Consider the following 12971-nt stretch of genomic DNA (forward strand, 5'->3'; position numbering starts at 1 on the left):
GCTGATCTTCTGGGGGAGGGGCCTGTTGCATTGATTCTCAAATGTCTCTGCCGGAGGCGGAATTGCCCCGCCCTTGCCCCCTCCCGGCTAAGTAATCTGCTCGGGTTTGCTCTCCGGGGCTTTTGTTCCCTACGAGCTTTCCGTACAGCTTTGGAGGCGGAGAGTGAAAATGGCGGCCTCCCAATCTCCGCCCTGGAGGAGCCGAGAACTCGGGCCCCGCTCCTCAGTGAGCCCCCAGAGAAAAGCCGTCAGTCACTCTCGTCTCCCCGGTCTGCAGCTGCACTCCGTGCTCAACCGGCCTGTGACCGCACGTTTCTGTCTCTGGCACCCAACCCAGGGTGGAGTCTCCAAACCCAGCAGATCCCTGCGGTGCACTCCCGCGCGGCTCCTCCCGGGGGAGGAAGGTGAGTCTCCCCGGATCTGCCGCTTGTTGGGTCCCTGCTGGAGGAGCAGGGGCCCGACTGTGCCGCGGATCCCAGTTTATGGCGACCCCGAGCTGAGAGCCTGCGCCTGGGCTCCGTCTCTGCAGCCGGCTTCCCTGCTCCGTTACCTGGGAGCTCTGCCACACTCAGGCACCCCCGGTCTTTCTGTGACCCCGAGGGTCCCGAGACCACACTGTCCCGGAGGGTTCCACCCCCCGCTTAGCCACCAGAGTGATGTCCCTCAGCGGAGCAGACTTTTAAAAGTTCCGATTTTGTGCTCCGTGGTTCTATCACTTGCCAGAACCGGCCGATGGAGGCCCCTCCCCCACTGTCTATCCTCCCGAATATCGCCTCGGATTCACTTCTCCGCACGTCCTACCTTCCAGAAAGTGGTCGCTTTTCTGATCAGAAAGTTGTTGCTCTTCTTTTCTTCGATCTCCTGTTGAGTTTGTAGGTGTTCAGATTGGTTTGATCCCTATCCAGCTGAATTCCTGAGAGGAGATGAAATCCAGGTCTCCTACTCCTCCGCCATCTTGCTCCGCCCCTTCCTCCAGGACTTACTTATTTTTAACTTATGTATCATATAACTAGAATTTTTACCTCTTGAACACCTGCACCCTTTTTACCTATGATTTTTTATGAATTTTTGATAACTGCTTGTAACCTTGGAATTATAATTTTACTGTTTCATGAAATACAAAAGTTATATGGATAGATCCCATATAACGTGATTGTATTATAAAAGTCAATTTTTATAAGTTCTTAGAATTTTTCATGGGAGGGAACAGTACATTTCTGGATGTATGTATTTATAAATCAAATACCTGTAAAACTTTTTTTATTTTCATTGGAGGTTTGGAAAAATCCACTTTCCACTCTTGATGGATAGAAACTTTGATTTTCTTTCTAAAGATATGACTAATGGATAATCTCTAAGCATTGAATATTGATATAGAAAACACATGCTTCAAGCATTTTTATTACTATCTTTAATGGAGAAAGTGACTTTGAGCATATTTTTCATTGCCTTCAGAACATCTCTTTATTCATAAAACTGTAGATGATAGGGTTCAGTGTGGGTGTGAGGATGGTATAGAATATTGCCAAATATTTGTCCTGGCCCAGAGTGTGGTATGATTTGGGTCTCATGTATGTGAAAATAAATGGCCCATAGTACATTGTGACCACAATCATGTGGAAGGAACAGGTAGAAAATGACTTTTTCCGTGCTTCTGATGATTTCATTTGAAGAACAGTAAGGAGAATTTGGACATAAGAAGCAAGGATTAGGGAGGAAGGGACAAGGAGAAAAATTAAGCCACTTACATAAACTCCTCGTTCATAGAGTGTTGTGTCCACACAGGACAACTTCAACATGGCAGGGACTTCACAGAAAAAGTGATCAATGGCTCTTGGGCCACAGAAGGGAAACTGGAGTGCATAAGCTGTGTGGACTATGAAGTTGACGGTCCCAGCAATCCAGGACCCTCTAGCCATGAGAATGCGGACATAGTCATTCATAAGAATGGGATAGTGCAGTGCGTGACAGATGGCTACATAGTGATCATAAGACATTGCCGCCAGGAGAAGGCACTCACCACCCAGGAGGGTGAGGGATAGAAATATCTGGAAGCCACAACCTGCGAATGAAATAGTTCTGCTGCCTGACAGAAAGCCAGTGACCATTTTGGGAACAATGTTGGAAATATGCAAGATGTCCATGAAAGACAGGTGGCTGAGCAGGAAATACATTGGAGTATGGAGTCTTGAGTCCCTGAGGATAAGGAGGATCATGATTGTGTTTTCTGTTATAGTCATAATAAAAATGATGAATATAAAGGAGATGAAAACTAGACTTGATTGAGAGGAAGAAAAGAGTCCTAAATGAATGAAATCACTGGGCGCCTGGGTGGCTCAGTCGTTAAGCGTCCGCCTTCGGCTCAGGTCATGATCCCAGGGTTCTGGGATCGAGCCCCGCATCGGGCTCCCTGCTCAGTGGGGAGCCTGCTTCTCCCTCTCCCACTCCCCCTGCTTGTGTTCCCTCTCTCGCTGTCTCTCTCTGTGTCAAATAAATAAATAAAATCTTTAAAAAATAAGGAAAGGAAATAAAAGAAAGAAAGAAAGAAGGAAGGAAGGAAGGGAGAGAGAGAGAGAGAGAGAAAGAAAGAAAGAGAAAGAAAAAGAAAGAAAGAAAGAAGTCACTGGTGAAACTGTGATTCTCATGCCCCATCATGAACTCCACTCTTTTCCTAAAATAGAAAAAAATAGAGCTAAAATGCAGCGGCATAAATCTCAAACTCATTTACATTTAGAAGCATAATAAAATGAGAGTGATGCAGATTTTGCAGTTCAAGTCAACAGACTCTCAACCAGCTTTGGAAGTGGGCTTGGTTTACAAGATGGCCATTTATTTGCTTGAATCAACTGATGATATTGGTCTATTGAGAAAGCTGTTAGCTCCATGTAGTCTTAATTCCGTATTCTTAAATGCAGTTCAATCTTTTGTCAAATGTCACTTTTTAAATGAGACCTTCCCTGAACAGTGTACTTAAAATCTCAGTAACCCCCGACTTGCCTATTTCTCCTTACTGTGCTGTCCTTTGATGTATTTTGCAAATCACTTTTCATCTTTTACATATTCAATAAACTTATGAACTAAATTTATTTTTTATGGTCATTCTAACTCATCAGAACTTAAACTTCCCAATGTGAAATCGTTGTTTTGCCCTCTGTATAAACTGAATGGCTACACAATGCCTGGTATATAGTAGTTGCTCAATAATATCCTTTAAATACCTGAATAAATGAATAGCATTTGGCACTCAATTTTCTGTCTCATTTTTTATTTGGATAAATCTTAAAGGAAATGAAATGTAATGTATTATTTATACATCTTTCTAAAATAATAAGTAATGATATACTATAAAAACTAGCTTAATCTGTATTTATAATTTAATCTGTAATTTGTAAATATCAGCATTTAAATGTAAAAAATGAAAATTTTATTCAGTTAAAATAAGAATATATTTTAATTGGGCCAGTTTTATTAACGCCTCAAAATTGAATTATATTTCATTAATTCTTTATATAGAGAATCATATTGTTTCCTAAATAATGAAATTGTTTAGATGTGGGTAGTGACTTAAGTGTTCCCTTTACTATATGTGCACAAATTCACTATGTATGATCTATCCCTCAATAAATAGATATACATGCATACATACTTATACACACAGAGAGAATTTAAGGAAACACTGCTGCAAATCATGAAAAATAAATAACATATAAAACAAGTTATTTGCCTTCTTTAAGAACTATTCATAAATTTGGGGTTCCTGTCTGGCTTAGTCAGTAGAGCATGTGACTCTTGATCTCAGGGTTGTAAGTTCAAGCACCATGAATCTTAAAAACAACAACAAAAACACTCTTTTAAGTTTGAATGAAATGTGTTTTGGTTTTCCCTTTGGGAAGCAAATGTACAAATATGTCCCTGATAAAATATAAATAATGTGTATTTTTCTGTTTTATTTTAGTGATTATTGAGATACTTCATTATGAAATAAACCTCTACACTCTATTTTGATGGCCTGGAATGTGGCCACTGTTTTGCTATAACGTTAGGTATATGAAAAGATTAACCTTTGAATGACGTTGCAGATATATACATGTTTAAGTAGGTCTTGCTGTTTTGACTGGTTTGACCAACAGCTCAGTAAAATTTGGTAAGGACATGGATTGAGATTTAAGGACATCGATGCCTTCCATGAACTGGTGGATCATAAGTTAGTCTTTAAAATCTATGAATAAAAAAAATCAATGAATATTATTGACAACTCAAATTCAATATATCATTATCCAAAGTTGTTGACTTTTTCTCACTGCCAAAAATAATTTTGTCATTCTGGTTTTCCATTTTCCATTAATGATTTCAATTGTTATGCTCATTCTCATTAAAAATCCATACTCGATTTTAGTGTTGAGAAGTGTGGGGGCATCTGAGAGACACAGTCAGTTAAATGCCCACCTCTTGGTTTTGTCTCAGGTTGTCATATCAGGGTCATGAGATCAAGCCCCAGGTCAGGCTGTGCACACAGGTACAGAGTCTGCTTAACACTTTCCCTCCCTTTCCCTGTCTCTCTTTCTCTAAAATAAATAAATCTTAAAAAAAAAAAAAAAGAAAAAAAAGTATATGTAATGTCTATTTTCTGCAGAACCCCATCACATAGTAGTCCCTGGCCTATTGTAGGTTCTCAGTAAATGTTTGTTCAAGGTATTTTTGACTATGGACTCTGATATCCAAAGTTATCCACAATATATCAATTATATTTACATTTTTAAAGAGTTTGTGCTGCCTCTACAAGAATATTTTGTCTACATTTTGTCTTCAGATTTTAGAAGTACTCCATAATAAATTCAACAACTACTTCATCTTCTAGGTTCTGCTACTTTCTTTCCACTTCCATGGGGCACCTGAAGTTCAAGAGCTGAGCTGAGATCGAGTCCAGTGCTTAACCAACTAAGCCACCCAGGTGTACAACCATCTTTTAAGAATCTTTGCCTAACTGGTCAATCAGGCATCTGGAATATCCTTCCATGATGCTAGAATGATAGATAAAATGATACCTTCTATGCCATCCAGAATGTTGAATGAAATGTGTTCTTGAATCCAAAGAGGTATACTCTAATGGTGAGCTTCCTAACACTATGTTTAAAAGTGGGAAGACAAATGTTACATATCCTGTAAAATCTTCCAAATCTGTGCTACCCTTATAAAGTTATAGTCTCTTTCTCTCTATATGACATTAAATATTCTCTGTCTAATAATACTAAATGTAAGTAAAGAAACGTAACATGCAGTTTACACCATGCTAACCTCTAGAAGTTTGGAGACTAATTATAGAAGATGCTGTCATCATTAGATACCAAGTCTTTAGCTATAAACACAGTCATATCCCAAACTTGCCTCCCAGGTAAAAGAAAGGCTTCCATGCACTTTACCTAGTGAATGCAATATGCTCAAATATTTTTTACCATTTTACATTTGTCAACATTTTGAAAATTCATTATGCAGCACTAATTTGACTTAACTAGTTTGAAAAATATTCTTTTCATTTTTCTGTCACATCTCTCAGTACATGAATAAAACATTCAGAATATCTCCTTAAATTTAAACAGAAGGGAAATTACATTTAAATAGAAGGAAACTATTCAATAAAATTAGTAAGACTACACATCTATTCAATTATTTGTATGTTCCTACATTACATCTTTATATTAAAATTTTGACTGTAAGATGAAGGACAAAAATAATAGATCATTACTTCCTGAGTAATATTTATCTTCAGGTGTTTAATGTAGAAATCCTGGGAATATTAAGTCTGATTGATATACATGCTTCTATTTATACTAAAAGATAATGCTACTTTTATTTTTGGATGTATTCTAAAAATGTATGATATCAATGACCAAAATGATATAGCTATTATAAGCACTGTCTTCAAATACCAGACTTACATGGTTGGTGTGCAATTGATTCCAGTTAAATGGTCTTTGCTGATAATTGACTGTAATGGAATTTCATAGAAGAGGCAGAGGTCTAACAATGGATTTCCCTAAATATGGATGGAATAAAATCATTGCTTATTTAAAGGAGTTGACATGAAAATGCATACCATAAATGTATGATAGTGTGACTTTCCCTAGGAATGGGTATGCTACTGACCCAAATGATTATATTAAGAGAGTAGTAATATAAGTGAAAAATTTCCATGATTTGAAGAGATAAACAAGAAAATACAATGCAAATACAGTATCTTTGAAATATTTTATATTGTCTTATTATACAACACATCAATCAGACATGAAATTTTATCTGAAATGAATTTTTATCAAATCAATTTTTTATCAAATGAATTTTTATCAAAGGTTTTTTTCTAGACTAAGAGACAACACAGTATATAACACAGATGCCTGCACATACGCAGGTACATACATGCACACGCAGAACAGAGCTTAGCACTTAGTCGTTACATAGGGACAAGGATTATTACTGTTGTTTTTATTATTGTTTCTAAAATTGCAGTATTAGTATTTCTATAATTATTTTGTTTTATTTTTTATTAATTTTTCATTATGTTCAGTTAGCCAACATACTTTATATTTTAAATAAGCATTTAAACTACTATATTCTAGAAAGAGAGAGTAGTATTCAGGATATGAGAGCATATAACCGAGTAAAGAAATAGAATTCGATGTTGTGAGAAAGAAGCAGATTGTGTACTCTGCCTGGTGAAATTGGTCCATGAGGTTCTCTGGGGGAAGTGGAATTGCAGTTTGCTGAATGACAGCGTGTGGTTTGTTTCCCACCCATGTACACAAACACAGGCATGTGTGGAGAGCTAAGCAGTGCTCCTTATTATGAAACCAATCCGCTGAGCTGCTCAGAATTTCATTCTATACTAGCTAATTGACATTATAATTAACTTTTTTTGTTGTTGTTTGTCCTTTTGACTTTTCGGGACACCGAATCATACACCAAGGAACTGTTGCATGGCCAACTTGTATCTATTCGTTGTTGCTGCCATGCCAGTTTAAGGGAGTCCTGTGAGTAGTCTCTCACAGTGACATCAAATTCACCGTGCCTAACAATGAACTGCCAAAGTCTCCTGAAGCATGTATCACCATTGGTACCACCATTTACAACAGCCCGAGCCAGAAATCAGAAAAAAAAAAAAAAAAGTTATCCCAACTTTTCTTTATCCCTGCGCTCCTCCATATAAAAATCACCATCTCTTACCAACTCTCCTGACATAAATGTCTCCCATGGTTATTCCTCCTCATGGTGCTACAGTCCATGGTCGTCATGGTGACTCTAAAGCATCTCTTCTATCCTTTGTTAGTAGAATGTCTAGATCTGTATGGGTTCAGTACTGTCCACATACGATCACACACTTCACAGCTCTTTTTGAAGTCAGAAGAGTGTGGCCGATGAAGTCAGTTTCAGACAATGACAATGGCAGAGTTTTGGGACTGGAAGCACACTTTTCTCACTCCTTTGGCCTGTGAGTTACATCTACAGGTGATGATGTGTGGTCCTGCATTCTTTCTGGAAGATCTGTACAGGAAATAAAACCCGGGAACTTAGGAGCCAATTTATTATTCACAATAATGTGTGAATATTAATGAAAAGTAACTCACCAAATTGTTAAAAAAATAATTTGGGAAGGGAAAAGGCAAGACATTTCCGTGGTGTGTTCTTGCTCTCCTTAGCATTCGTATTGGGTCATACATTTTTTTGGATAATGGATCTAGGATAATTCCAGTGTGTTTTATTCAAAATGCATAATACATCCTTTTATGACATAGACTTTCAAAGAATTATAATATTGTAAAGATAATTCAAGTAAATGTCTGCCTCCAGTTTCTCCCCCTATGAGTACACTTTTTGTCTAGTCTAGTTTATTCTATCCGGAACACTGTTTTGAGCATGCAGAAAATCTGCTAGATTACACTGTATGCACATTCCATTCTATATACGTTAAACATAATAATCAGACAAACAAGCGACAACATAAAATCTCCCTATCTCTAGTTCCCATTTCCATTGAAACTAATTATATTTACATGACATTGTCTTTCTTGCATCTTTGCCACACTCATATTCTTTCTTCCACATAAACAGTCTTCCCCACCATTTCTAACCCCTTCAAAGTCTCCCAAAATCTAGGGGTTGATGTAAACATATCCTTCCATGGAGACTTCCGTGCTCTCTTTAGACCACGCTTCCTTGCTTCTCTTTCTTGTGTAGAACTGGGCAGCTCTGTCAGAGCATCTGCTTTCATCTACAGCTGCACTGTCTGAGTTTATGTTTCCTCTATGCACCCTGAATGTGACCTACTCATCTCTTCCTTCCCTAGCCCCTAATGTCTCCCAAGGGCCCTCTTCTCTAACTTCATTAATGTTACCAATTTCATACCACCGAGGACAGAGCCTTGTTGATGGATTACTTCACACCTAACACACTGGGCTCACTTGCTCCCCAGAGGCCCCTCCTCATTGGTGCCTAGCCATTGCCCACACCATTCGCATATCGGCCTCAATGTCACTGCTTCCAGAATGACAGAGGCATGGTGTGATGCCCCAATCCAGAAATTTGCTTTAAAGTAGCTGAGAGTTTGCAAGGACAAGGGGGATAAATGATTTGGGAGGACCAAGGAAAAGCAGGGAGGACACCTACCCCATTGGAATCCTGTGCCATGTAGCTTCTGGAGGAGAAAATAGCTAGTCTTTGATGGGTGACATGGGCTGCCATATTCCCAGAGGACAGCTGGGGAGGGAAATGAAGGGAACAGGAGGAAACTGTTTGTGTGGAGAGGGGTGGGGGCATTGAGACAGACAGGCATTCCTCAGAATAGAGCAGAAAAAGTCCTGGTGTCAGAGACAGAAGGGAGATAGTCTATTTCAGATGGATTAAAGAAAGTGAGATGAAACATTTGTTAAAGAAAAAAAAGTCCTGCCTTTCTGAACCCTTCCCCATTATACCTTCTGTTCTTAGCATATTTTATTCCCATTTTTTCAAAGCCTGAGAGCATATTGTCTGTTCAGGGAACTGTGTGTGGTCTGCCTCTTACATTAGATCCCAGCGTTAGAGAAGGCCACTAGGCTGACCTCACTTGCTGCAGCATGGAGAGTCTCCTGGGTGTTTGTGGAGTCAACGAATGAACCTTCTTATCCCACAGACAGCCTACTACAGAGAGGCAGATAAGAAGATGGAATTGTTTTATATGAGCGATTATGCTTATTTTTATTCCTGATAGTTTCATAAGTCAATTAAATGATTATTGATAAACTAAATATGAAAGTAAAAGTAACAAGGGGCACCTGAGTGGCAGCAGGTTGAGCTTCTGACTCTTGATTTCAGCTCAGGTCATGATCTCAGGGTCATGGGATCAGCCCCCTATCAGGCTCCATGCTCAGCTTGGAATCTGCTTGTCCCTCTTCCTCTGCTCTTCCCCCGCTCATGCTCTCTGACTCTCTCAAATAAATAAATAAATAAATAAATAAATAAATATCTTTAAAAAAGTAAATGTAACAAAGCATAGTTAATTTACTGTTCTTACACATCATTATTATGACAGCTATATGTTAATGAGGTAATATAATTGACACAGAGTGTTATCTTAGTGTCAGATATACAGCATAGTGATTCAACACTTCCATACATCACCCAATGCTCATCTCAAGTGCACTCCTTAATCCCTGTCGCCTATTTTATCCATTGCCCCTCCAACCTCACTCTAGGAACCATCAGTTTGTTCCTCTAGAGTTAAGACTCTGTTTCTTGTTTTTTTCCTCTATTTTTTCCCTTTGCTTATTTGTTTTGTTTATTAAATTCCACGTATGAGTGAAATCATATGGTATTTGTCTTTGACTTACTTCATTTAGCAAAATACTCTCTCGCTCCATCCATGTTGTTGCAAATGACAAGAGGCAGCATTAGCGGGGTCGGCGCGCATGCGCTACCCGCGCCCCTCCAAGCCCCGCCCTTTGTGTCCGCGGCCCTCCACGCCCCGCCCCGCCCCTCCACGCCCCGCCCCGCCCGGCCCCCAGACTGAGAGGCAGCATCAGCGGGGTCGGAGCGCTTGCGCTATCCGCGCCCCTCAAAGCCCCGCCCCACCCGGCCCCCAAACAGGCAGCATTAGCGAGGTCGGCGCGCATGCGCTACCCGCGGCCCTCCACGCCCCGCCCTTCGTGTCCGCGCCCCTCCAAGCCCCGCCCCGCCCCGCCCCTCCACACCCCGCCCCGCCCGGCCCCCAGACAGAGAGGCGGCATCAGCGGGGTGGGCGCGCATGCGCTACCCGCGCCCCTCCTAACCCCGCCGTTTGTGTCCGCGGACCTCCACGCCCCGCCCCGCCCCTCCACGCCCCGCCGCGCCCGGCCCCCAGACAGAGAGGCAGCATCAGCGGGGTCGGAGCGCATGCGCTATCCGCGCCCCTCCAAGCCCCGCCCCACCCGGCCCCCAGACAGAGGCATCAGCGGGATCAGCGCGCATGCGCTAGCCGCGCCCCTCCACGCCCCGCCCTTCCTGTCCGCGCCTCTCCACGCCCCGCCCCGCCCCTGCCAGCCCCTCCACGCCCCTCCACGCCCTTCCACGCCCCCAACCCCCTACCCCGCGCCCTCCGCCCGCGCCCGCTCCCCTCCGCAAGGTCAAGCGCCGCTGCTCCCCCCGCCCAACGCTCAGCCCGCTCCCGCAGGCACACACCTCTGCCTCCGGTCGTGCTCGCAGTAACGGCCGGCGCGGTGGGCGGGGCCTACGCAGCAGGTGCCCAGGGCGCAGGCGCCGCCCTTCCTGCAGCCGCGCCCGCTGGGGGGACACCTGGGTGCTGGCGTCCGCTGGCTCCTGGCCCTTCGCGGTGACCCCCCGAGAGCGCCTCATGAGCCTGCCCCGAGAGGCAGGAAGCTTCACCTCCAGGCCCATGTGTGTTTGCTCAGGTAAACCCTGCTTGTTAACTTAAGGATTCAAAACGAACTGCCAGGGGTCCTGGAGGGTCAGGAACCAGCTCGGGACCCAAGGAGAAACCCTGGCCCCAGCAAGTAGCATTTTCCCTCTTCCTAAAGTCAGGCTGTGACTTGCCTGGACAGTGATTAAAACCAGGCCTTCAGGGCGGGGACCGCCCACAGCTTTCGATGCGACAGAAACCCCTCCCAAGCCCTTGTCCCCCCCAGAGGGACATCATCATCCCCCCCCCCCCACCACCAGAGACCTGGGGTCTGGAGCCGGAGGGAGCTTCTGCATGGCTCCATCCATTTATGCCCAGCTGCTATGAGCACACTGCCTTGACTGAGCTCAGCCCAGGGGCCACAGCCCTAGGCTCTTCCCCTGCAACTTCAGCAGGAGCCACAGGTGGGCCCCAGCTCACAGGGATTTGCAACTCACCTGAGCTTCCAGCCCACATCCCTGGAGCTAAGAAGGAACAACATTTCTCAGGATGGGCCATCCTAGAATCTCACATTCCTACTCCCTTCTGACCCCCAGTGTCCACTTTATCATAGAACCTCGGCTCTGCCTCTTGGAAGGGGTCCCTTTCCTTCATACCCAAGCAGACCCTACAGTCTGCAAGGTGCAACTATCCCCACCTCTCTCGCACTGTGCCTTACTCTGTGCAAACAGCCAGGCACCTAAAGCACCCAATGTGAATCCCACATGTCTCCCCCAATTCCTACGGTCTTTCTTTGGACAGAACAGAGCCTACCATCCTGGCCCCTCACACTACTCTGCCTACCGTCCAGACCCCACACCTTCTCACCGAGAGACAGGGAATGGTCCCATGCCTCTGGACTCCCTCACCCTGGTTCCCTGGCCTTGTAACATTTGCTCTTCAAAGGCCTGTATCACACAGGAACCTGTTGCGGAGAAACACCTGCTGTCATGGCCACAGTTGGAAGCCATAACATCAGTGTCCAACCTCAAGTTTAGCAACAATGTGCTGGGAGGTCTCAGCCAGAAACGCTTTATGCAGAAATACCTGGATATAGACATACTGCTTCTCCTTTTCTTCCAATAAGAATGCTGCTGACCTCAACAGCTGTGCTTGAGATCCAGAAATAAGTATGTCTGAATGTTTTGACGGGGCAGGCAGTTTATGCTGTGTCAGCTGGGCATGATTCACCAACACTTTCTCAGAGCCATGGAGACCCCTGCCCAGCATCAGGAGAATGTGATGACTCATAAGGGACGGTAGTGACTGCAAACCAGGCTGCACATTACAATCCCCCAAGGATGGTTCTCATAAATTACTCATTCAGAAATGATCATTTTTAATTGTTTTTTAAAAATAACTATTTTTATTATTAATTAAACTAATATTCACATTTGTACCAACCCCCAATCCTGGACATGACCACACTTTTCCCAACTCCCCTTCTATGCTATCCTGGGTGGGTGCACAGGCGTCACCCTTTGTAAGGCAGAAACTTCCAGGAAGACTTTCATTTGGATGAAGAACCTCTCCACCTCATGGAGCTGTGCCTGCCTCGCACTGCACTGCTTGGCCTCTTGTTTTAAGACCTCCACCTCTCCCTTGAGGATGGAGCACCTCTCCTTCAACTGGAGGATCTCAGACAATGTCTCCATAGTTCTCCAGGCCTGGGTCTCCCCAATGCCCTCCCATCCCCCCTTCTCCTTTCCTGCCCTGAGTTTTAATACAAAGTCTTCAAACCACTGCACTGTTTCATCTCCCACGGCATGGTGCCATTTTCTTCTGAGGAGGAGAACTCCCCCCAAAATGAATAATGCACAGATAGCAGGCCACATGGACATGAAGCTGAAGTAAATCCAAGGTGAGAAGGGACTCCAATGTCCCCTTGTCTGCAGAGTTGAAAGATACCCATTCAGAGGAATTTGGGTTAGGCTGGTGTCCCTGCGTCTCTGTAACGCAGTGATAGGTTGGAATGGAGGAATCACAGTTTGAAGACTCCCAGGTTTCCATGGATCCAGTGGACCCATCGGTGCAAGGCTGAGCAGGTTTGGAGGTCTCATAATGAGAGACC

At 43.6% G+C, this 12971-nt stretch overlaps 1 protein-coding gene and 1 long non-coding RNA gene across 2 annotated transcripts; both read right to left on the reverse strand.

Annotated features, from left to right (window-relative positions):
* Window positions 1-941: 941 nt before the first annotated feature.
* On the reverse strand, window positions 942-2445 carry LOC117998987 (olfactory receptor 2AJ1-like). Its single transcript, XM_034987893.1, has one exon. The coding sequence runs from the start codon at window positions 2238-2240 to the stop codon at window positions 1452-1454; it is 789 nt and encodes a 262-aa protein (XP_034843784.1). The 5' UTR covers window positions 2241-2445; the 3' UTR covers window positions 942-1451.
* Window positions 2446-6227: 3782 nt separating this feature from the next.
* Window positions 6228-9404, reverse strand: LOC117998988. Its single transcript, XR_004676179.1, has 2 exons — window positions 9090-9404; window positions 6228-7536 (listed from the first exon to the last, which is right to left on the reverse strand). It is a non-coding gene; the product is annotated as an uncharacterized LOC117998988 (long non-coding RNA).
* Between the last annotated feature and the right edge of the window lie 3567 nt (window positions 9405-12971).

The sequence above is a fragment of the Mirounga leonina genome, unplaced genomic scaffold (assembly GCF_011800145.1).
Source record: "Mirounga leonina isolate KUSES-001 unplaced genomic scaffold, KU_Mleo_1.0 Mir_440, whole genome shotgun sequence".
In the NCBI taxonomy this organism is placed as follows: Eukaryota; Metazoa; Chordata; class Mammalia; order Carnivora; family Phocidae; genus Mirounga; species Mirounga leonina.